At 33.9% G+C, this 21,850-nt stretch overlaps 1 protein-coding gene across 6 annotated transcripts in view; it reads right to left on the bottom strand.

Moving 5' to 3' along the window:
- Positions 1-21,850, bottom strand: part of LOC115242485 (protein capicua homolog) — a 54,443-nt gene that overhangs the window by 3,421 nt on the left and 29,172 nt on the right. For 3 of the 6 annotated variants that reach the window (XM_029818794.1, XM_029818792.1, XM_029818793.1), the window contains exons 2-21: positions 11,725-12,014; positions 10,784-11,182; positions 9,907-10,462; positions 9,561-9,815; positions 9,177-9,288; positions 8,856-9,062; positions 8,639-8,754; positions 7,487-8,382; positions 7,167-7,374; positions 6,855-6,941; positions 5,258-5,532; positions 4,025-4,444; positions 3,569-3,884; positions 3,132-3,445; positions 2,373-2,604; positions 2,078-2,293; positions 1,710-1,970; positions 941-1,127; positions 636-844; positions 64-537 (exon numbers count right to left, since the gene is read on the bottom strand). In XM_029818794.1, coding sequence (XP_029674654.1) covers positions 64-537; positions 636-844; positions 941-1,127; positions 1,710-1,970; positions 2,078-2,293; positions 2,373-2,604; positions 3,132-3,445; positions 3,569-3,884; positions 4,025-4,444; positions 5,258-5,532; positions 6,855-6,941; positions 7,167-7,374; positions 7,487-8,382; positions 8,639-8,754; positions 8,856-9,062; positions 9,177-9,288; positions 9,561-9,815; positions 9,907-10,462; positions 10,784-11,182; positions 11,725-11,799 — 5,815 coding nt within the window. In that variant the 5' untranslated portion in view covers positions 11,800-12,014. Of the gene's footprint in view, positions 1-63; positions 538-635; positions 845-940; positions 1,128-1,709; positions 1,971-2,077; positions 2,294-2,372; positions 2,605-3,131; positions 3,446-3,568; positions 3,885-4,024; positions 4,445-5,257; positions 5,533-6,854; positions 6,942-7,166; positions 7,375-7,486; positions 8,383-8,638; positions 8,755-8,855; positions 9,063-9,176; positions 9,289-9,560; positions 9,816-9,906; positions 10,463-10,783; positions 11,188-11,724; positions 12,015-21,850 lie in introns of all 6 variants that reach the window. The other 3 variants (XM_029818796.1, XM_029818797.1, XM_029818795.1) reach the window with 3 other exon arrangements.

Below are 21,850 nucleotides of genomic sequence, written 5' to 3'. Positions count from 1 at the left end.
CACAAATTGATTTATAATAAATGAGAAAAACTATAAAAAATGGCTCAAATCTCTTGTATTTACCAGTTACGATAGGTGAGGATTCTGAGATTGGCGATGGACTAACGAGATTATTAGCACTCGGTGTCGAATTGGCCTTCAATTTCTGCCGAACCTCCCGAATCTTCAGTTGCAAGCTCGTCTTAGTAGGAAATATATCCGCATGCTTAGCTTGAAACGAGGAAGTCGCTTGCGTGGATGGAAAGTAACCGTGTTCCTGAAACAACTGCATGACCAGATGCCTCCGTTGCTCCAATGTCTTCCTATGACCGCGCTCGTTGTCGCTTCTACCGATTCCTACAGTACTTCCACCACCGCCTCCCGGGGTTTTTGGCGTTCGCGGAGAACTGGCATCAACGTCCAATAAATCGTTGTTGGCTCTGTAAGCGTCAACATTGAAATCCGGACCGAAAAATGTGTTACCGGTTAGTTTGACGCTCGATGTAGACTTTGGAGTAGCTGATATCGATGTGTCCGAGTCGATTTCATCCTCATTCACTGTTGGAGAAAGAAAAAAAACACATTATGATAGTAACATTATACACAAACCCGATCAAAATATTATAATATATAAATGATTTAGTGTAATTATTTACTTGTGGGCCTATGAGGTCCAGATTGTGCAGATTTCTTTCGATAACCTGGCATCTGCATAGATGTTTGCGAATGTAATCCGGAAGCTACACTACTATGGCCAGATGAACCTGGATTGTTCATATTGATCGCACTCGGACTCTGTATATCCTCTGGTTTGAATTCTGGCAATGATGAAAACTTTTCTTGAAAGTTCACTTGTTCAAGAACTCTGTCAAAAAATTATATGTATTGTCAAGTTTAATCTTATGCAGTAGTTTCTAATTAATATAACATTGCTAATATAATATAGAGATTAAAAATATACCTGTCCATACCATCCTCTACGTTTTTCTTAAAAAAGGAGCCTTTCTTGGTAGAAGGAGAAGGAGAAGTATGAGACTCGGTTATATTCTGTTCTGTTGTTTGAGATATATTAGTTTGTAGTCGATTGTCGCAATGTTGAGATGTTGTTATTGGCCCGTGGTCTCCTGTAGTTGATGCGGAAGGCATTGCTGTTAAAATGAATAGAAGATGAAATAAAAGAAACAGAAACAAGGAATTTATTATATCAAATTGTAGAATAAAAATTCATAAAAATATATAAAAAGTGTGTTTGAAAATTGCCAGACTTGTTTGCTTTCAATTATAGATTTTTTTGGATCATTTAACATTTTTTTTCAAGAGACTTTCTTCAGCAAAATTATCTAGTTATCAATAGCACTTGAGTAATAATCAATTTAAAAATACAATGTTTTCCGCAAATTAAAGGAAGATAGTAGATAGCAAAATAATATTTCTTAATCAAAAAAGAAAAATTGTAGAAGAAAAAAAAGATTTCAGAATTCCATTTAAATATAATTTCGATGGTAATTGCAAAGATATGTATTAAAATTAAAAGTTTCGATGAAACTAACATCCCTCAACATTTCCACTAAGAAATTTTTGATTCTTAATTAGTTAAAAAAACTGTAGTTATATTAAAAGGTATTTCGTAATGTTATCTTGTGTTATCTTAAAATATTTTGTCTATAACATATTAATATATTTACTGCTTTCTCGTATAAAAATCACAAGTTATAAGAATTATTATATACCCATTGATTGTCTCCTTTGTAGTGGTGCTCGACCGAGTTGTGCCGGAGTTGGAGCAAGCATGAACGGGCCTTTACTTGACCCCATATCATTGCTTTGGCCTTCGTCGAATGTATATGATTTATTTGACGGCAGTTCACTACTTCCGTGATTACTTTGAGATGTATGCGGCGTGTGAGGTGTCGACGGTTGCTTATGTTTTTCATTCGTCGCGGGAAGAACAATATTTACGGTTTCCTTGTCCTCTGTTTTTATGTTACTGACTGTAATGAGAAAGAAAAAGCGATGATAAAAGCATCGCATGTGATCAATCGTGTAAAGATATTCGTATATATCTGCGAAATAAATTTATATAAATAAAAGATATTACCGTAAAACTGAGCGTGATTCGTAATAGCCTGTTGATTATCATTATTCTCGGATCCGGCGAGACGAGCAATGGAATGGCCGGTCCCTCGGCCATAAGTTGACGTGGTGGAATTTGTCGAGACGGGGTAAGACTTGCTCACAATCACGCTTTGAATCTCCATCTTATTATTGGAAACTAAATTTTGCACGGGTATAGAGTTGTTGCGACTACCGGCATCTATAAGCGGATTACATATATTCGTTTACTTATTATCAGACATTTCGGATAAAAGTATGCAATAACAATTTAGACTCACCAGTGATAGGTATCTGAAATCCACCGTACATGCTGGAGTGTGACGGTGTTGGATTAAGATACTGCTGCGATCCCTGCTGCGGTTTGGAAACAGCCACCAAATCGTTATCGAGCAATGTTAGAGTGAACGGTGGTTGATGAGGGACAGTTGAAGTAAGAGGGCGAAGAGTAGTGCCTAAAGACTGCAACGGCGGCTGTTGTTTCAACAATGCCATCATTGGTTTCGATCCAATCTGTTAGTATTGTTAAACTTGTTATTTCATCTTCGAATCTGTTTGAAGATTTTTATTCGATATTTATTCGGAAAAGGCATATGTATCACTACTTTCTTAAACAAACTATTGCATCGAGATAAAGTAACTTTGATATCGTTCAATAAGAAAAAATAAAGATGTTGCATATACATATATAAATATGGAAAATATATATATAACGAATAGAAAAGAGTAAGAGAAAGGCAGAGGAAGGAAATAAAAATAAATCCACAATATTCTTATTATTCTTGCCTAAACATCTAAAGTGAACTTTTTCTCCAAATTTTCTAAAATTTATCTTAAGTATGAAGAAATGTCTATAAAGTTTTGTACTTTTTATAAATTATAGACTATACTTTTTTGTTCCGACTACTTGATAACGTGTGATAAAAGGGATGATTGTTACTCTCAACAATCTGGATATACATGTATAACAATCCAGTCATGCAATATTTGTAGCAAGTGTCTAAACAAATTGCTAAAATGTCCACTTGTCTGATACTTACAGTATGTAATACCGGAGCTGCTGTAAATTTAGGTACGTTCCGTCCGTTTTCAGTATGGATGCTTACAAGATTATTCACGCTATACTGAGTGCTGTACTGTTGTTCACTCTTTACTGGTTCTGGTTTAATAATTTTTGGCGATATTGGCATAGTTATGAAAGCTCCGCCAGTAGGTTGGAACCCTGACACTCCTGTTGGATTGACAGGACTGTGATAAGGATACGTACTCGACAAAACTGATACAGTACCGCCTTTATCCATGGAAGTATGATGATACTTTGTTGTTGACTCTATACCTGTTGAAGGTATCCGTGCTACATAAACATTAAGATTCATATTGTTAATTCTCCTATTAATCTCTAATATTAATCTATTATCAATTTTTTACACACATAAAAGTCACATACATTAGTTTATATATATAATTCGAAAGATACCTTTTATCGGCTTAGGTCTGCAGGTTATTTCCTGTTTAATGTTGATCACTTCCCTCTTTTGACCACTCACAGGCGAGAATCGCGATTGATTGAAACACTTTTTCTCCGCGTCCTCGTTATCTTGCACCTCATTATCACTGTCCGTTAATTTATCCTTGCACTTTAAATCTATTTCAGGCTGAGGATCTTCGCAAATCACCATCTGATCGTCATCCGACCCGTTTGCATCATCGTCTTGCTTCATGTCGACTTCGGTGTTTTCAACTTGCAGAGGGATCTCCGAAATTCGATGTTGTGTGTGCGACTGATTCATAATCTGTCGATTTATAATTTCATCAATGAATATTTTTTCTTAGCGAATGTTTCAAATAAATAGAATGGAAAAAATCTTTTTGAAAATGTACTCATTATTTATTTTGTAACTATATACTGTGATATATATGTGAAATTTTGTACCTCAATGTTAGTGGGAGCTTCGTTATATGTATTAGTGATCGGAGTAGATACTTCGTCGGCGGATGTGAGCGCCAATGGATCATCCGAGGAAGAACCCTGAAGAGGATCCGTTTCCTCCCCTGTACTATTCAATTTTGCCCTTCCGACTTCGTTTCCTTTGAAACTGGTCGTCGATGATTTCCGTCGGTCTTTACTACACCACTTCCAATCCGGATGCGCCTTAAAATGCGCTTCCTTCACTTCCGAGGCGAGCTCGTGATATTTTTGTTTCTCATCTGGTCCCAACGCGTACCACCACTCTCCTAGTATTTTGGATACCGTGCGATTATCTTGATTCGGATGACGTTGATGTACGAGGGCGCGATGTCGTTTCGAAAAAATCATAAAAGCGTTCATGGGCCGTCGTATTCTCTCTTTAGCCTGTAAGAAAATTAATGTAAATGTGCGTAACCCCAATAAAAATAGAAAACGTATTATTAAATATAGTCTTTCTATATTATTATTATTTTTATATTATTAAATATAGAGTGTAAAGCATTTAATCATTATCAAATATACAGGATGCTCCCGTGTTAAATGGCCAAACTTAAAATATGAATTTAGGACCTCAAGACAAAAATAATTTTCCTCTAGAAATATGCTCGCAAATGCTTCATTCAAGAGATATTGACTTCTTAAGTTACAGAACTATAGGAATGAATAATATTAAAATGTTTCTTTTTTTTTTGTTTTGAAGATCGAAGGTCATTGACAGGCTTGTGTTTGCACTGCAAACAAAATAATTTATTAAAATTCAATCATTAAAACGGAGGATATTGCAAGCGTGCGAAGAAATTACAGACATCTCCGGGCTGGTGACCATCATTTTGAACAAAACATTTAATAATTAAATTTTGATTATTGTAAAGTAATAAAGAGGATAAACCTAGATTATTTCGACATTATCCATTCCTATAGTTCTAAACTTAAGAAGTCAATATCTCTTGAACAAAGCGTTTGCGAGCATACTTCCTAGAGAAAAATTTTATTTGTTTTGAGATCCTACATTCATATTTCAAGTTTGGCCATTTAACCCGAGAGCACTCTGTATATATATATATATAAAATTGAGTATATATATATATATATTGTCGATAGTTATATCAATTACATCATTTTTTATTCGTGTGTTTTATTATTCTTAATATTTATCACTAAAATGATAATCGCAATAATGGTTCCGGTCAAACTTACTTTCAGCGGAGTCTGCGATTGCAAAGCACTGAGCGATTGACTGCGTCTCTTATTAGCGTTGGCTTCCACTTCCGCAGTTGGGGTCGGTTCCGTTTCAAAAACGTCATCGTCTTCCTCTTCGGCAGGTGTTATAGGATCTGAACCAGGGCCAGGGCCATCTTCAGCAGGTGTGCTCATACTGATTGGAATCGGAGGTGCACTCAAGGGTGGGCTGAGAGCAGAGGGAGGAGGGCTCACCTCTGATTGTTCCAAAACTGCCGTCTGCCAGGAAAAAGCTGCAATGAAGTTAGTGGGTTAGTTGTAATGATTGTGGTTAGTAATGATGATGTATGGGAATAGCAGCGATATATGTAGTATGTACATAGACGTGCCTGCTCTGACTTAAAAAAAAAAAAATTTGGTAATAATAAATTAGTAGTAATGAAAATTGAGAGAACCATAATTAAATAAAGCATTTATGATAAATAAAGAGAAATTAGTATGTTATAATTTAATGGGATTATTTGAGATTTATTTAATGAATTGCATTTGTATGGTGATAAAACACATATGATGAATTACAATACAAATATGTTTGATAGAATGGTAATTCAAAGATGAATTAAATATTGAATCGTCCGAAAAGTTTAAACAGATTATCGGTACAATAGAAACTCTTTATTCTGGAATCTCATTGTGGGACTGATTAGACTACCCCTGAAACTTCTCGTCAATTTCCATTCTTATTCTAATGACATATGCGCAAAATGAAAATATCATCGCGCGCTATTTTTTACTCCGTACATGGTTAATGAAAGGGGAATGCAAAAAGAAAATTGTAGTTCACAGGAGATAAAGCTACTTCAAAATAGGCAGAAATAGAAAATAGATACAATAGACAGGATTCTATTAGATGATTATTGAGACAATATATAGTACAACTTGCTCAGATAAAATCTTCAAATTGTGCAAAAGATATAGTAAAAAGTTGTAAAAGAAAAAGATAATATATAAATAAAATTGTATATATTGTATATATATATGCTTGCATTTTAAAAAATCTGCATATACTTTTCCAACAATCCTATATATACCTAAGGACATCCTTCCCTAGCATTAAAGTTTAACCATTGAAAATGTACTTTATTATATATGTTAAATGAGATAAAAAGTTAAAAAATTGAGAATGAAGTTCGTTAATTAATTGCGTCTGTTGCAAGATTAACACTGATACATGAAAATAAAATTACAAAATTAAAAATCTCTTGTTATAACAATGTTGTCTATAACATGTGTGAATAACTGTGAAGAAAAGAAATTTTCTTATGATCTTGTCTCTCAGTTTACATTTAAAAGAATACTTTCTCTTAATGATACATAATAATGTATAAAAATATATATAATACATGAAAAAAAAATATATAAAAATTAAAAAAAAAGAAAAATATAAAGAAACATCCAAAATACATATAATAAATAATAAAGTATCAGTGCTTGTAATACACTTGCTTATAACAGATGAATGTCTTTGCACTATATCATGTACCACTGATAAACTGCAACCTACAGCAGTTTTATAAACTCGATATACATTTCAGTTGTCAGTCAAAACTCAAACCTTTTTTAAGCTTCCAGCTCTGCGCTGCATTATTCAGTAATGATGGAGTATGGGGCTGATATGCAGGAGGAACTTCATGGCTGCCATCTGTGAAAGCCTTACCGTTTAGTCAAACTTGCTTGCTACTATCGATTTTATATTATGATTTTATATTAATATCCTCATTGGAAAAACAATTGTAAAATAATAAAGTAAAAACAAAAATAATACAACTTTTCAACTTCCACAGGAAATGCTTTAAATAATTTATAAAAGATTGCATATATATAAAAAGAACATATAAGGAAAAAATTAACGACATAAAAAACTTACAGAGGATACCATTGTTTTTCGCATTCTCCTCTCTGGCGGGTTGCGTCTTTGGAATCTGCTGAACAATTACATGCTGGAAGACACTCGTCGGAGTAGATGTATTAATAGATGTCTCGGTGGTAGAGGTAGTCATTACAGCATTCGTAGGTGGTGGTTGATTTCTCTGCATGTCCATATGCAGGGTCGTATGCGCGCCCACTTTATTCATCTAATGACAACAAATGACATGATCGACTTATCCGCGCGATATAGATCTCGATCGGCTATCCCATCTATCTATAAATCACTCATTTAGCAATCCCAATGTATCGTCAACTTACAGGTTGCAGAACGGACAGTTTGTCAATGTGGACGGATGAAACAGCATGTGATTGAGGTGGCTGTTGACACTGAACTTGATGCAACGTGGATGTCGATAGTTGACCTAAATGATTTATCAAGCTCTGCCGATACTTGTCATCCTGATTGCTCATGTGCGTACCCGCCGACGCTGCTGACATGTCCATGCTGTTCTTTATCACGAGATATTTTTTCTCGTGCTGCATTACATAGATCGGCGGGCCCTGGGGCGGCGGTTGTGCGTAATCGACCGGCTGCTCCAGTGGTTTGTTGTGTATGAGCGTCAAATTTTGCGGCATAGAAGTAGCGGGTAGAGGCATATGGGGCGAATGCGGTGAGTGTTTTATCAACTGCGAACTTTGTTCAGGCATCTCGGCGTGATTGGCGTGAAAATCGTTAGCGCTTGACGTTAGCGCGTGCTGTAAGATTATGCTCTGTTGTTGCTGCTGAGCGATTGTTGACGTCACCACCGAGGGATGTCTCGTCGGCGGTGGGCTCTGCTCTGACCATGACAGAGCCAGATTCTGTCCAGGTTGCATGCTGCGATTCACCGGAGAGATTCTTATCACACTCGTTCCTATACTGGTGGGGACGGGAGCCACTCGATTCGATCTGACTACTCGATTCGGTTCGGGTTTTATCACTTGTTGCGGATACTGAACTAAAAAGTTCGACTGCGTGGGCGAGTGCTTCCATTTAGCGCCGGGTGAAATCAGCGGAGTCGCATGATGAGCCGGACTCGAGATAGGCATAAATACATTGTTCTGATTGAGTCCCAACGGTGGTACCGGCGACTGGTTTATACATGGAGATATAGAAGACTGGCCCGTTGGTGACGAGAAAGCTGGCGTAGCCGATCTGGAGCTTCCCAAAGACACTGCAGCAATAACAAAAAACGATTCGTCGAATTACTTTTATATAGAAACTTGTTTTATAATGTTATTTTAGATTATCTTACACAAAAGAGAACTATAATAGATTCCATCTTGTACTTAAGATAATTTATATTATATAATAAAGCGTTCTGCTATTATTAATAAAAATATAAAGAAAAGATTTGAGATGCTTTTATATATATATGTGTGTGTGTGTGTATATACACATATGTATATATATGTACATAGAGGATATACCGAGCATATTAGCAGCTTCAGTTTCATCTTGATCGAATCTACCAGCTATTCTTCTGTCACCATAGTTTGGCGAAGTATCGGAATCTCTCGATGTCTCTTCGCCATCCATTTTACTACTGTAAATCAAAAACAGAATCGTAATTTTAAGCAATAAAGAAAATTTTTATATTTAAGCAATATTTTAGTGCATAAATTTAACGCAAGCAAACATTCATACCCAGGAAATGTGTTTGTCGGACCTCTAAGACCAGATCCTTTTAAACTAAGATGACGGGAACAATATCCTCTTCGTTGGCTCTCTTTGTTACATTCCTTCTTACTGCAGAGCCTACGCCATTGTTTCCCATTAAATTTCTTTCTAATTCCGCTTGGTGTAACCACTACATCACCCTTTTTATACCTATGTGGCGTTGCCGCCTGAGATCTGTTAAAAAAAAAAAAAAAAGAGTAAGCTCATGCACTATTATTAATTCAGAGTTTCACTATTCAACGTATTAATAATTTCATCTGATTGAAAATTGATATATTTGATTAATACCTGGGTGTGGCTGCCTGAGAACGAGGCGTTATACTACGTTGTTCAACTAGGCTACTGGTACTTCCTCGACTTTGCATACTGCTTCTTTTGCTGCTTCCTGACAATTTTGCATCTGTCAGTTGAATATATCTGAATTACTATACTATTGTTTTGATTAAAATTCTCTCGATAAAAGCCTTAGGTTTTTCGTCATAATATAAAAAACGCTTCTCTCGAGAAGAATATATAGAGCAATATTTTAATAATACTATAATTAATTTATTATAATAGAAAATAAATCTGATTTTGCGTCACGCGTAATATATATATATATATGAAGCAACTGCTATATTTTAATTTAAACAATATCTTAGATAAAAATAAGAACTTTACGCTATATCTAACCTGCATCCGAGGGAAATGTAATGTCTTCCCTATCTAAATCATCCTCGCTTTCTAAATCGTCGTACGGCCGGCTGCCGTTGCTTAACGCTGTGGCAGAATGTGCAGAAGTGCCTAAAGTCATGAGAGGGCTGGTACCGGTGGTTCTATAATAGCTCGTGTCGTTATGAGTTGACATATGCGACGTGTGATGAGAAGTATGATGGAGCAAAATTGGCACTGCTGTTGGAGCTTCCGTGGTATTGCGATATCCATGTTCTGTGATAAATTTTCAAAATAAACGATAACTTTAGTTACCTTTCGCAAAATATGACCCTAATATCTCTCTTTCATAAATAAGATTTATTACCAATCGTCTCAACCCTCGAAGGATCACAATCTTCCAGACCTTCCTCCAACTCGTCGGCCCATGGAGGTTGTACTAGCCGCAGGTCCGCGCGTTTCACAACATAGCTTTCACTCTGATCGTCTTCCCGCGATATTTTCACAACAAAACGATTAGGCTTCGTTAATATCTTGCACACTGTCCCCTTTACAAACACTTTGGTCACGTCCACGTGACTGTTCGCGATCGGACACCTGATGCAAACCTTTGTATCCAAAGTCACCTGTCCCAAAGATGGGCTTGCATCGCCTATCACGTCATATCGTCTCCCGCCCAGAACGTCACTGTAACGCACCAATTTCCTCTCGCCGTCGAACTCGATGAAAATCTCACCGTGAATAACATTACGTATAACGCCCGGATAATAATATGAATCCCTTAAAGCTAACACTCTATGGTCGCGCCACTCACTGAGATCAATAGCAAGTCGAGGACGAGACCGTAAAGGTTCTTCGCGAAGAGAGTAATCTACCGCTATGCTTTGAGGAGGTAACACTACTACCGAATGAGCGGAGGATACCTATAAACACAACATTACAGCAAAACGTCACACACATTTCTCTGACTAAAAGGTAATTCAATATGTATTATATCAAGTAAGTAAATATATCACGTATTTATTATTTAGAAATAAATTATATGTATATTTATTTCATAAAGGAATTTTTGTAAAGATCTTAAAATCCTTTTTAAATTGCTGTGTATATACATTTTTTCTTTTTATTAATTTCCAAATAATATTTATAATTTTTTTCATGTTTAGATAATATTCGCAAGATTAGTATTTTTGTCTGCAGAGACATCAAAATTTCAACAGGAAACATGTATTTTATCGATATACCTGATAACAATCGGGCTCATGTGGTGACTGCCGGTTGATAATAGTTGGTAAGCTCGATTGTTGACCTAAAGCAGCCGGCTGGCTGCCAAGCGGCATTGCCGGCGCGCGTATGTTAATTATGTTGCTGGTGATGTTGCTGGTGACATTGCTGGTCTTGTCCATCTCCTCGAGTTCGGATGGATCGAACTTTCGTTTCTTCGGAAGCTTTTTAGCGCTGATAGTGGGGTCCGACAGGTCTCGTTGCGGCGGTACAGGAGGCGGGGGTGGTTGTTCCGGAATAGATTTCTCTTCAATCGAAGCGCCGCCACCACCCCCGCCTGCTCCATATTGTCCGCCACCGAGGCTGTCCCGCTTCTCGTGCATCTCAGGGTGAGCAGTCAGCATTTTGGCCACCTCACGCTGCTCTAAATATTAATGTGTGTTATTATTAATATCATTTATTGTTGAAAGAGAAAGCTCCCGCCACTAAACAAGAAAAGGAAGAAATAAAAAGACTATGCATAGTTTTCTATTGAAGTTGGACGCCCGATGAACAGCAGCATTAAGACATGGCTAGGATTGTAGGCCATCAAAAGAGGATTAAAAAGTTCCATGGGCACAATCTTGTAAAATGAATCCCCTAAGTACTAAAGCTGTTCAAAGTTCGCTATTATGGCAATGTACGTACGTATATATGGTATGTTTGCTAGACTTTAATTAAGCAATTAAAACCTTTTGTTTCGTACTTCGTAAATACCCCCTTATTAATTAATATATAACTCATGACTGTTCACTCGGGGTCCAAACTGGGCATAGTCCTTTATCAAATAATAGATAAATAATAGTAATAGATAATTTATTGGAGATAGAGATAGATTTATTTTCGGAGCGAGTGGTATAATTGAACGGAATTTGAGAAACAAAAAAAAAAGAAAGAGAGAGATGGTAGAAAAGAGACTCACAGTCTGTACAGTCGAGAGGAGGCTGCGTGCTGAAATGTGGCGAGCTGGGAGGGTGGTGACACCGGCTGGGTGCATACCTCAGCACCCGGCTGTCAGGAACAGGATGCGTCGAGTCTGGGCTCTCTCTTCTCTGTTTCTCTTGCAACGTGGCTGTCGTACCCACTCCCAACTCCAATTCTTCTTTCCAGCCCCAACTGCCGAGCATCCTCTTCCGAAAATTCTCTTTTTAGGCAAACACTCGTCGTCGTCGTCGTCTCCTCTTTAATTGTTTCGCGTCTCCACTGAATATCCTGAAAGAAAGAAAGGTTTCAGCTGGCTTTAGCTCGATCGTGGACACAGTCGACGCGCATCCCTCTGCTTATTCTCTCACTACATCTCGTTCCTTTCTTTTTTCAAGCGAACTTCAATTTATGTAACTATGGGGGATATTTGCTATAGCGGCTTTTGTATATCAAGCCAGGTCAGTCAGTTTGTTTCGGTGAATTCAGAGAGAAAAGGAAGAAAACGAAGAAAAGAAATCGACCTTAAAGAGATAACAATATAAAATTCGTAGAGTTTCGTGAATCTTGTAACACATTTGAAAAAATATGAGGTTTCGCAAGTAAATTTAACAGCTATTTACTGTAGTAATTATTTTTTTTTTGATATATATAATCACATAATCACATAATCATTGCAATCAATTCGGTTGAAAAATATATTAACATATATATCATATAAAAATATATCTTTAACACTCTTACGCATTCATTTGCTATATTATTTAAATTTTAAAAAATCGAGAAAAGTACACATGAAAAGAAATAGTGGATAATATCAATAAACTAAGAAATGATATGATACAAAACACGGAAAAAAATGATTCGAGCAAAATGATTGAGCAAAGCTCGTAAATTAAAATCAAATAAATAAAAATTAAAAAGAAAAAAAATTATTGCACAAGTTACTTTATTACAAAACGAATAAATGATTTACTGCATTAAAATAGTAACAGATCGTGTAAATGAAATTAATCGAGGATAAACAAGTTGTAAGAATTTTACATGGAACCATTACAAATCGTAGATAAGAGAAGAGAACGCTTGAAGTGCGATAAGAAAGGTGACGAAGCCATGAGAAAAACGAAGAAGTAAAGAAAGACTCGAGACGAAGTGAGACGAAGGTCAGTCCCGCGATCGCTGATCGAAAATCACGCGTAACTGCAGTTAAGGTAGTTGTCTCGCAAATCGCAATTAATGAGAAAAATTTGAAAATTTAACTATACGTTAATAAATGTGGTATCTACACGTTTGTACAACTTAAAAGCAATTGACCATCCCAAACGCGAGATAATCGCTATCAAAATTTGCACTTTTTATGCCGCATACGCAAAACGTACGAAAATCTCATAGTTTGAATTTTAATAATTGGAAAGAATAACAAGAAAGTGATGAAAAACTAATACAAAGTAGAAAGGATACTTTAGGAATTCTATTTAAAAAAATCGAAATTATTGATCGTTTAGTTTTAGAAATACAATAATAAAAAGACCTCGCGGTATCATTTCATCCTTGTTGTCATCGAAAGTTAAACAAAGACAGATGATGCTCGCGAACGTTGCGGGCATTGACTTGGCAATAGACAGAAATAGTACAGAATTTTCAAAAGTTTTCAATCGGTAACCGTAGGTAGTCGGATGTTTTAACGTTGACTCAGAGTATAAGATTTTGGATTGTACTGTCGCAAGACAACTACCTTAAGAGTACATCTGGCTTTCGACTATTAGAAATGACTAGTCAGTTATTAAAACTAGGAATTATTCAAATATTTGTAAAATGAGAGTCGAGGAATTTGTAAATTTTCTTACAGCTGCGGATGACATATGATAGAATTTTGTAGAATTATCAGCATGTTTGTGATTCGTACGATCTTGATCGGACAGTAAAGATCAATTTTGTCATTATAAAATTCGTTGATGAAATTTCCTCATCTATCTTTTTTCCTACAGCTTATTGTTAATTTGGTAAAACTTCCTTAATTTAAAATCGTTAATTGCTCGAGAGTTATAAATATTTTGAAATTTTTGTTGGATTGACTTTAAATCGATGACGAAATAATTATAACAAAAAGAATAGATAATGACTTTGTATGTATAATACTTTTTATAAAATATATATTTTTATGTTGTAAAAAAAGGTATGTTATCTTTCCAATTATGCTGGCACAATTAGAAAAAAATAGATTGTATGACTAAGGATCGACAAAACAGATTAGATTGAAATGCATTTTATAGCACAAAAACTAACACTTTTTTATGCATTTCTAGTCTCTCCGAAGAGAACAAGCTTTTATCCCTCTGTTTCTCTTTTTCCTGTGTGTATGTGTGTGTGTGTGTCCGGTAGGTGCAGAGATTATAAGAAGGAATGCATCACACGCGCAAAATATGCTGTTTACTACTTCAAATTTGTATGTGTGTGTGTGTGTGTGTGATTCATGATTCGCCATTTCACTTATCTATAATATACAGAGTATTCCGAAATTAAATGTCAAAACTTCGGGAGCGTGCGGGAAATCGATAAACTAAGAGAAAAAGTTCTTTAGAGATTTACTCGTTTTTTCTTCGTTTTAAAGAAAATCGCAAAAAAAAGAAACAAAACAATTTTCATAAAAAAACTTAAAACAAAAAACTAAATTTATTAGGTTTATCGAAAAGTACCATGAGATAAAAGTTGTTAAAACGAAGCAAAAATGAGCAAATCTCTAAAGGATTTTTTTTTTTTTAGTTTATCGATCCCCCACACTTTCCCGAAATTTTAACATTTAATTTCGGGATATCCTGTATATCCAAAAGATCCACTGCTCGCTTCTTCCTATGCGTACGTGCCATCTATTCTCTCCTACGTCTCTCCGTTTCCTTTTATGAAACTTTCAAACTGTGTCGCACTAATTCTTAATCTTTCTATGCTCACCCGTGTAGAAAAAACCCACTAATCTTTTAAAAGACATACGGGATACGATTCCGAAACTTGCCGACTATGAGTCGGTCGCTCAACACAGAGCCACATATCATTCCACACAGATACACATGCATTGCGCGCCAAAGTTCCGAAATCGACGAAAATATTGAAAGATAACGGATTTGTTTTCAAAAATCTGGGCGATAAGAATAAGGATAAGAAACCGATTGTCGCAGAATATCGATTAAGGACAGATTTTTCATTTCAAACCGCAATCGTTCACCTCAACCTCAATCTTTGTATTCCGTTGCATCAAAATTGCCACATACACATATGCGTGCGCACATGTACGTACATAAACTTTATATTTTACATCTTATAATGCGATTGTTATTAATTTTATATTTTATGATATTCGTCAATAATCAAGATTTATTTTAAATTTTATATTCTATGATATATATAAGCAGCAGTTATAGTTAATGTATGCATCATATTTTACGTATATTATGAATGTAGCCATATTTTTCATAACTCGCTATTAATTTTACTCATAATAGATATAACAAATTTAGTTTAAACTTTTAAACATATTTTAAATATATAATAGAGAAAGATGATAAAAAATAATGACTACAATGTGTGTTACTATTCAGTTTTCGTCTACAAAAATTTCAAAATTATCAAAGCTAATGAAAGCAATACGATTGACCAAGCACTCATAATATAACTTATTTGAAACACACTTTCTGCTAATCTTAAGCAATTTCTTTTAAAGAGAGCCTTGTTTCAAGTGTTACATTTGTAAATGTACTGAAAAAAACTAACTTTCGTAAGATAATTTTTCATTTGCATATAAAATTTTCATTTTTTTTATCACTAAACATTACAATAAAGAGTATGTACTGCATATTCAATATTTTGTTAAGACATTGAGTATATAAACAAACACACACATATAAATATATATTAATAATATATTTTAAACATATAATTTATTTAGATCGCCGACTGTTTACAATATAAGAGCAAAATTATCAAATAGAAGATTTTATAATATTAAGAATTCTTATATGACAAAAGTAAAATTATTATACGTATATAAATGTAAATTGTGATCGACTATATTTTTACAACTTTAATGCGTGTATACTTTAAAAAAAAAAAATGTTTTTTAAAAAAATAACTATTTATATATTTACTTCAACACTACTCAAGTGCACGAAAATGATAACGAATCAAATAATACACTTAGCGATAAATGCACAATACAATATATCGATGTACAATTTGTGAATTAAATCGTAACTTTGTACGATGCAACGTATGCGTAATCACATTTACTATGCACTGAAAATATAGGGTGTCTACTCAAATATTGTAAAAAATCCCTGAATTCCCTGAATATTCCCTGATTTTCCAAGTATTTTTGTTCAAAATTCCAGGTAAAGAGAATATTTTAAAGATTTTGGTGCATTTTCCTAAAATAAGTTTTTTTTATTGTACACGTTTTTTAATGTTATTTACTCATACGAAAACACAAAGCTACTTAAGTTTACAAATGTACTGAAAAAAGCTGAATAGCTTTCGTTAAGATAAAAATTTTTAACTTGCATAACATTCTCATTTTTTATCACTAAAAATTAAAATAAAGAACATATGCTGTATATTCAATATTTTGTTAAGACATTAAATATATAAACACAGATAGAAATATATTTTTTTAATTTAAACACATAATTCACAACTTGGCTTATCCGCGGATTGCAAACTGCTTACAGTATAAGAGCAAAATTATTAAAAAGAAAATTTTTTTGAAAATTCCCTGAGTCCCGATGAAATTCCATGAGAATTCCCCGATTTCTTCAGGTACAAAAAAAACTCCCTGAGAGTTCCGGATTTTCCATGCTTATTCAGGGAATGAACACCCTGAAATATATATATATACACACACACACACACATTTCAGGGTGTCCATATATATATGTATATATATATATTCCTCACAAAAGCTAGTAACTTTTTGTATAACCCACGGCGTTGCAGCATGCGTGAACAAGTCGCGCCTACATAAATACGGTGCGACTTCCGGCGTATACCATAGATAATGATATCGCTAGAATGTACGACTCGTTAAAAAGTTGCAGACACCATTCGCGTGAACGCTGCTTCGCATACAATTATTGGTAAGATTTCTCTTGACTTTATCTTCAAACACTTTTAATTAAAAGAAACATAAAAGATCACACAATCCTGACATCCAAATAGTTTACGTTCGAAATATACAAACAGTTATAGTCTTCTTAACAAATATTTGGTCTAAAGTTGAATTAGCAAGCTATTCAACTAAAAACATAATTTAATTCTCAAAATAAATTGTGAAATTTGCAAGTGAGAAAGAAAGTGAGTAAGAAGAGATTATAATTTTTAATAAGTGCAAAGTCGATTTTACGTCTAAATAAAAATTTACAAATTGTAAATTTTGAAGAGAACAAAATGTTAAAAATCAGTCTATTGAAAATATAAAATGCATTAAACGACAAATTAATACAGTCTACAATCTACAGTAATACGTATACAGTCTATTTATTAGAAATAGATCCAAAAAAGTTTATTTTATTTATCACGCATTATTTAATATTTTACTACATACATTAATATTTAAAATTATTATAATTTATAGTATAATTTTTACACGGTTGGCACACAACTATGCATAGAAAGTGATTATTACATGTATATTCTAACATTATAGCAATAATAGCTATAAAAATGAAAATCTCAAACATAATTATTTTATTATGCAAAATATTATAGTTATAAATACTAAACACTTTTCTCTATGTATCTTATGTGCTTTCTCCGCGCAGAATAAGGATACTTCAGTAGAGCGTCACGATAGGAAAAATGATGTTAGAGGCGCATCAAGTGACATTTATAGCGATTTAAACGAAGCATCGATGAATTTCCAAGTTCATTATGGCGTGACATTGCCCTTTAACGTTCCATCGTCACGTATACGCATGATATTGCATGTTATACATGTATACTCTATGTATGCACTCGCTTACTGTACGCGACATCGCGTAATCTTTGCATGTCAAAATATAATAAATATTCAATTATTATTAAAAACTATATATTTAAAAAAATTACTCTATAAAATATTGTATATAATTATTTAGATATAAATTTTTATTTTAAAATTCAGCGATTATTGTATCATATCGTTTTTTAAATGAGTGAGTTTACTTTAAATGGCTAAAAATTGCTGTAAATAGAATATTAAAAAATTGAATTTTATGCATATAAAAGTGCGTATGATTAAGATTACTTTTCTGTAAATTGCAAAAATTTTTTAAAAACCGTTTTTTACTCGTGTAACAATAATGACTTTTATATCAATCAACCATCAACTATTCTATTTATTCTATTATTCTATTTATCCAAAGCTTGTAAAAAAATTCCCTGATTTTTCAGGTAATTTATTCAAAATTCCAGGTAAAATTAGAGAATTTTTATATAAAACTTTTTAAAATAATTTTTTTTTGTGTGCGTTTTCTAATGCTTTTCAATCATCACATTATTCACAAAGAAAAAATAAATCATTTAAATTTTAAATATTAAATTTAAAAATGCACTGAAAAGAACTGAATGACATTTGTAAGATAAGCATTTTTCATTTGCATAATATTTTAATTTTCTATCATTAATTGTAAGAATTATAATAAAATGTTTACTCAGTATTGTATATTTAGTATTTTTTACTATGACAATGAGAACATATAATCAAAGAGAGAAAGATATATATTTATAATATATTTGAAACATATAATTCACAATCATTAGCCAATCAGATTGCCGATGCTTGCAATATAAGAATATGATCAAAGAATTTTTAAAAAATTCCCTAAGTTCGAATAAAATTCTATGAGAATTCCCTGATTTTTCAAAGTAAAAACAAAATCCCTGAGAATTTCAGGTTTTCTAGGTTTTTCCAGGGAGTAGATATCCTGAATTATAGATCACATGTGCAACCAATCATCACCGATCTTTCGGTAAAACCGAATGGTTGAAAATGGAAACGATCATCTCCCGACAATAGTCATTACTCGGAAGGGGAGAGTGCATTCGAGCCGCGGCTACACGCGAGGTGGCCGCAAATTATTCACTCGGTTCGTCTTACTATGATGAGTATACGCGCGTGCGCACGCATACACACACAACACATGCACACGCTGTTAGACGTAAACGCGGAGGCTGTTAAGGGCTGCTTCACAGCACACAAATCGCAATCCAGAGTTGCACGCAAGTCTCTTCCATAAACAGATTGACCGACGCCCAGCAGTAGCACACGCTCGTATACACCGTCATGACGTCATATTTTGTAATTAAGCGAGAGAGAAAGAGAAAGGGAGAGAGAAAGAGAAAGGGAGAGAGAAAGAGAAAGGGAGAGAAAAAGAGAGAGGGGGAGGGGGAAGGGGTAAGAGAGAGAGAGAGAGAGAGAGAGAGAGAGAGAGAGAGAGCGCATGAAACGTCGACCGAGCGTGTCGGGTTGTGTGTTGCGTGTTACGGCTAATGTGTATTTCTCGCGTAGCATACCGGGTGTGTCCGATAAAACGTACATTGATATGGTTCTTGAAAGAAATTGTATTTGAACAATTTTTGCTTGTAATAAAAACCTTATAGTATTAAATTATGATATATCGAAAGTTAAATTTTAGAAATAATTTTAACGTCGAGTATTTCCCTGTACTTTTGGAAAAAATTGCAATAAAAGAGTATGGTATTTTCTCTGATAAATATATCTTTACGATGTAAAAAAATATTTGTCTATATTTGCAATTATCTCAATAGCCAGAGTTTTTGTTAAAAATGAGATGACAGATTTAAAAAAAAAAAAGGCGAAAAAACTTTGAGTCGCCAGATCATTTCTAAGAACAGATAACAGTGTTATCCTAATCCTTGCGAGATATAAAGCGCAGTTGCATATAGAGGAGCATTGCAAGCACACGAGCGAAAGTTTGCGTGTAACGGATTTCAAAATAGCGAAACACATTGGGTGCACGTGGTTTAACGCCCGGGATAATAATGCTCTATGAAGAAATAAGGTTCACACGCTAGCGCAACAACCGTGGATGCACCGAAGAGTAACGTTCGCATTGCTTCGAGACACAACTCAAACTTGCAAAAAAATTTCTCCCTATTGTCTAAAAATACATAACAAATATTTACAACATGTGAAAAAGATGTCAAATATATACACTGTAAGAAAAACTCCAGACAAAGTGTCTGAGGTTATTCTTGCAGGCACGCTGTCTGAATTCTTAGGCAATTTTTTAGTGTATATGAAATAATATTAAACAAATTTTAAATAACAATGAAACATTTCCATATCGTCATGTTGGTTTGTTTAATGCCAATTGTTTAATCAATTCTTTCTTATTTGCACGCGTGTTTCTCATATATCATAAAATATTACGTACATAATTACAAAGAATTGCTAATCAATTAATATAAAGTTAAATTAAATTAAACGAGCCGATTATAACAATACAAACCAACTATATTCTTTCGTCTTTCCATATATCTAGTAGTATTATATTTTATAGAGCATTATTGCATTAAATTAGAACACTTAATAAATTTGATTTGTTAAAGTTTGTTTCATTCAATCTGTGAATTGCTCAAGGGAGAAGAGGAAGAGTTATATGCGTTTTCGTTACCGATGACACGCGGATTTATGCGTGACACGCGCTGAACCCACGTGTGCTGCAACACGTACATAACTGTGCACAGACGCAGAATTACGACCAATAAGTGCGAACGCATGTTATATGCACCTGTATGCCGTGTACGTGCATGCCGATCGTAAGAAGAAAGAGTGAAAAGAGAAAAGTAGAGAGAAGAAAGGAAGAAAGGAAGAAAAGAAGGAATGGAGGGAGTCGTGATGCAATGTTACTAGAGATTAAAAGAGTAATAAAAAAATAAAAACTTTCGGTAAAAAACTGGTTTTTACTCCCCAAAATGGGTTTTTTATCCCATTAATTACTCAGAATGTCCATTTTCAAAAATTTATAGCAAAAATCTAATTTTGATGCTTATTTATTAACCTTTGATGCACGGCTTTGAAAAATGAGCATCAAATTTATTAAAATTAGGTGTCAGATTCCATGGTCTTGTGTTATTCTTACTTCTGGTCCATAAAATAACAAAAATAACAACAGTTTAACTATGCTTGAGAGAGTTTTCTTCTAACTTTTATGAAACTTTAAAAATAAAGAACATCAAAAAATACCATTGAATTATAAAAATCACAATTAACCTGTTTTAAAATAGTCGAACTCAACTGATGAAACAAATGCAAAGTAGTAATCAGCGCAACTGCACCCATTGAAATTGATTACTGACTTAGTAAACAAAATTAATTTAATTCCTATACCATTTTTTGTTCGAAGAAAACTGGCACTATCTTTAAAATTATCAAAAAAACAGTTTTTTATCCAAAAAGACCGTTTTTTACTTAGTTTCTTACCCCATTTTTAAAAAACTCTGATTTTTTTCGTTTTAAAAGGGGAAACCGGTGTAACGACTAAAAAAGGTTATTTTTAAGGATTTTTTTTTTCTGGTAAATAATTGTTGTTTTTTTTTCAAATCACTTTATTAACATTACAAAGTACATAATTTAAAACATTTTTTGTGAAATTTTCGTTAAAAAATGTTAATATTTATAACTACAATAGCCAATAGCCGCCTTAAAAAGAAACAGACGCACGTGTAGTGGGCCAACGGAAACTCTGAAACCGAATCTGAAACAATAAAAAACAAATATTTTCTTAAGATATAAGACAATAGCTTCAGCTGCACGTATGGAAATAAAAAAAAAAAATTGTTACAAAATAGCGAATTTTTGAAGAAAAAAGTTCCAAAATCGGTGAGAAATCGATCTCTGTTTTTTAACATTACAAAAAAACAAATTATTCAATCGAAAATTTCCTACGTGCAACTGAAGCTATTGTCTCATATTTTAAGAAAATACTTGTTTTTTTTTCAGAGCTTTCGTTGCCCCGTTATGCACGCACCCGTTTTTTTTTAAGGTGATTCACGATATTGGCTATTATAGCTATAAATATTAATATTTTTTAAAAAAAAAAAAAATTGTTACAAAATAGCGAATTTTTGAAGAAAAA

The sequence above is a fragment of the Formica exsecta genome, unplaced genomic scaffold (genome assembly GCF_003651465.1).
Source record: "Formica exsecta isolate Colony F162 unplaced genomic scaffold, ASM365146v1 scaffold6, whole genome shotgun sequence".
Lineage (NCBI taxonomy): Eukaryota > Metazoa > Arthropoda > Insecta > Hymenoptera > Formicidae > Formica > Formica exsecta.
The sequence above is the reverse complement of the archived record's forward strand: the minus strand, read 5'-3'. Positions and strand labels throughout refer to the sequence as shown.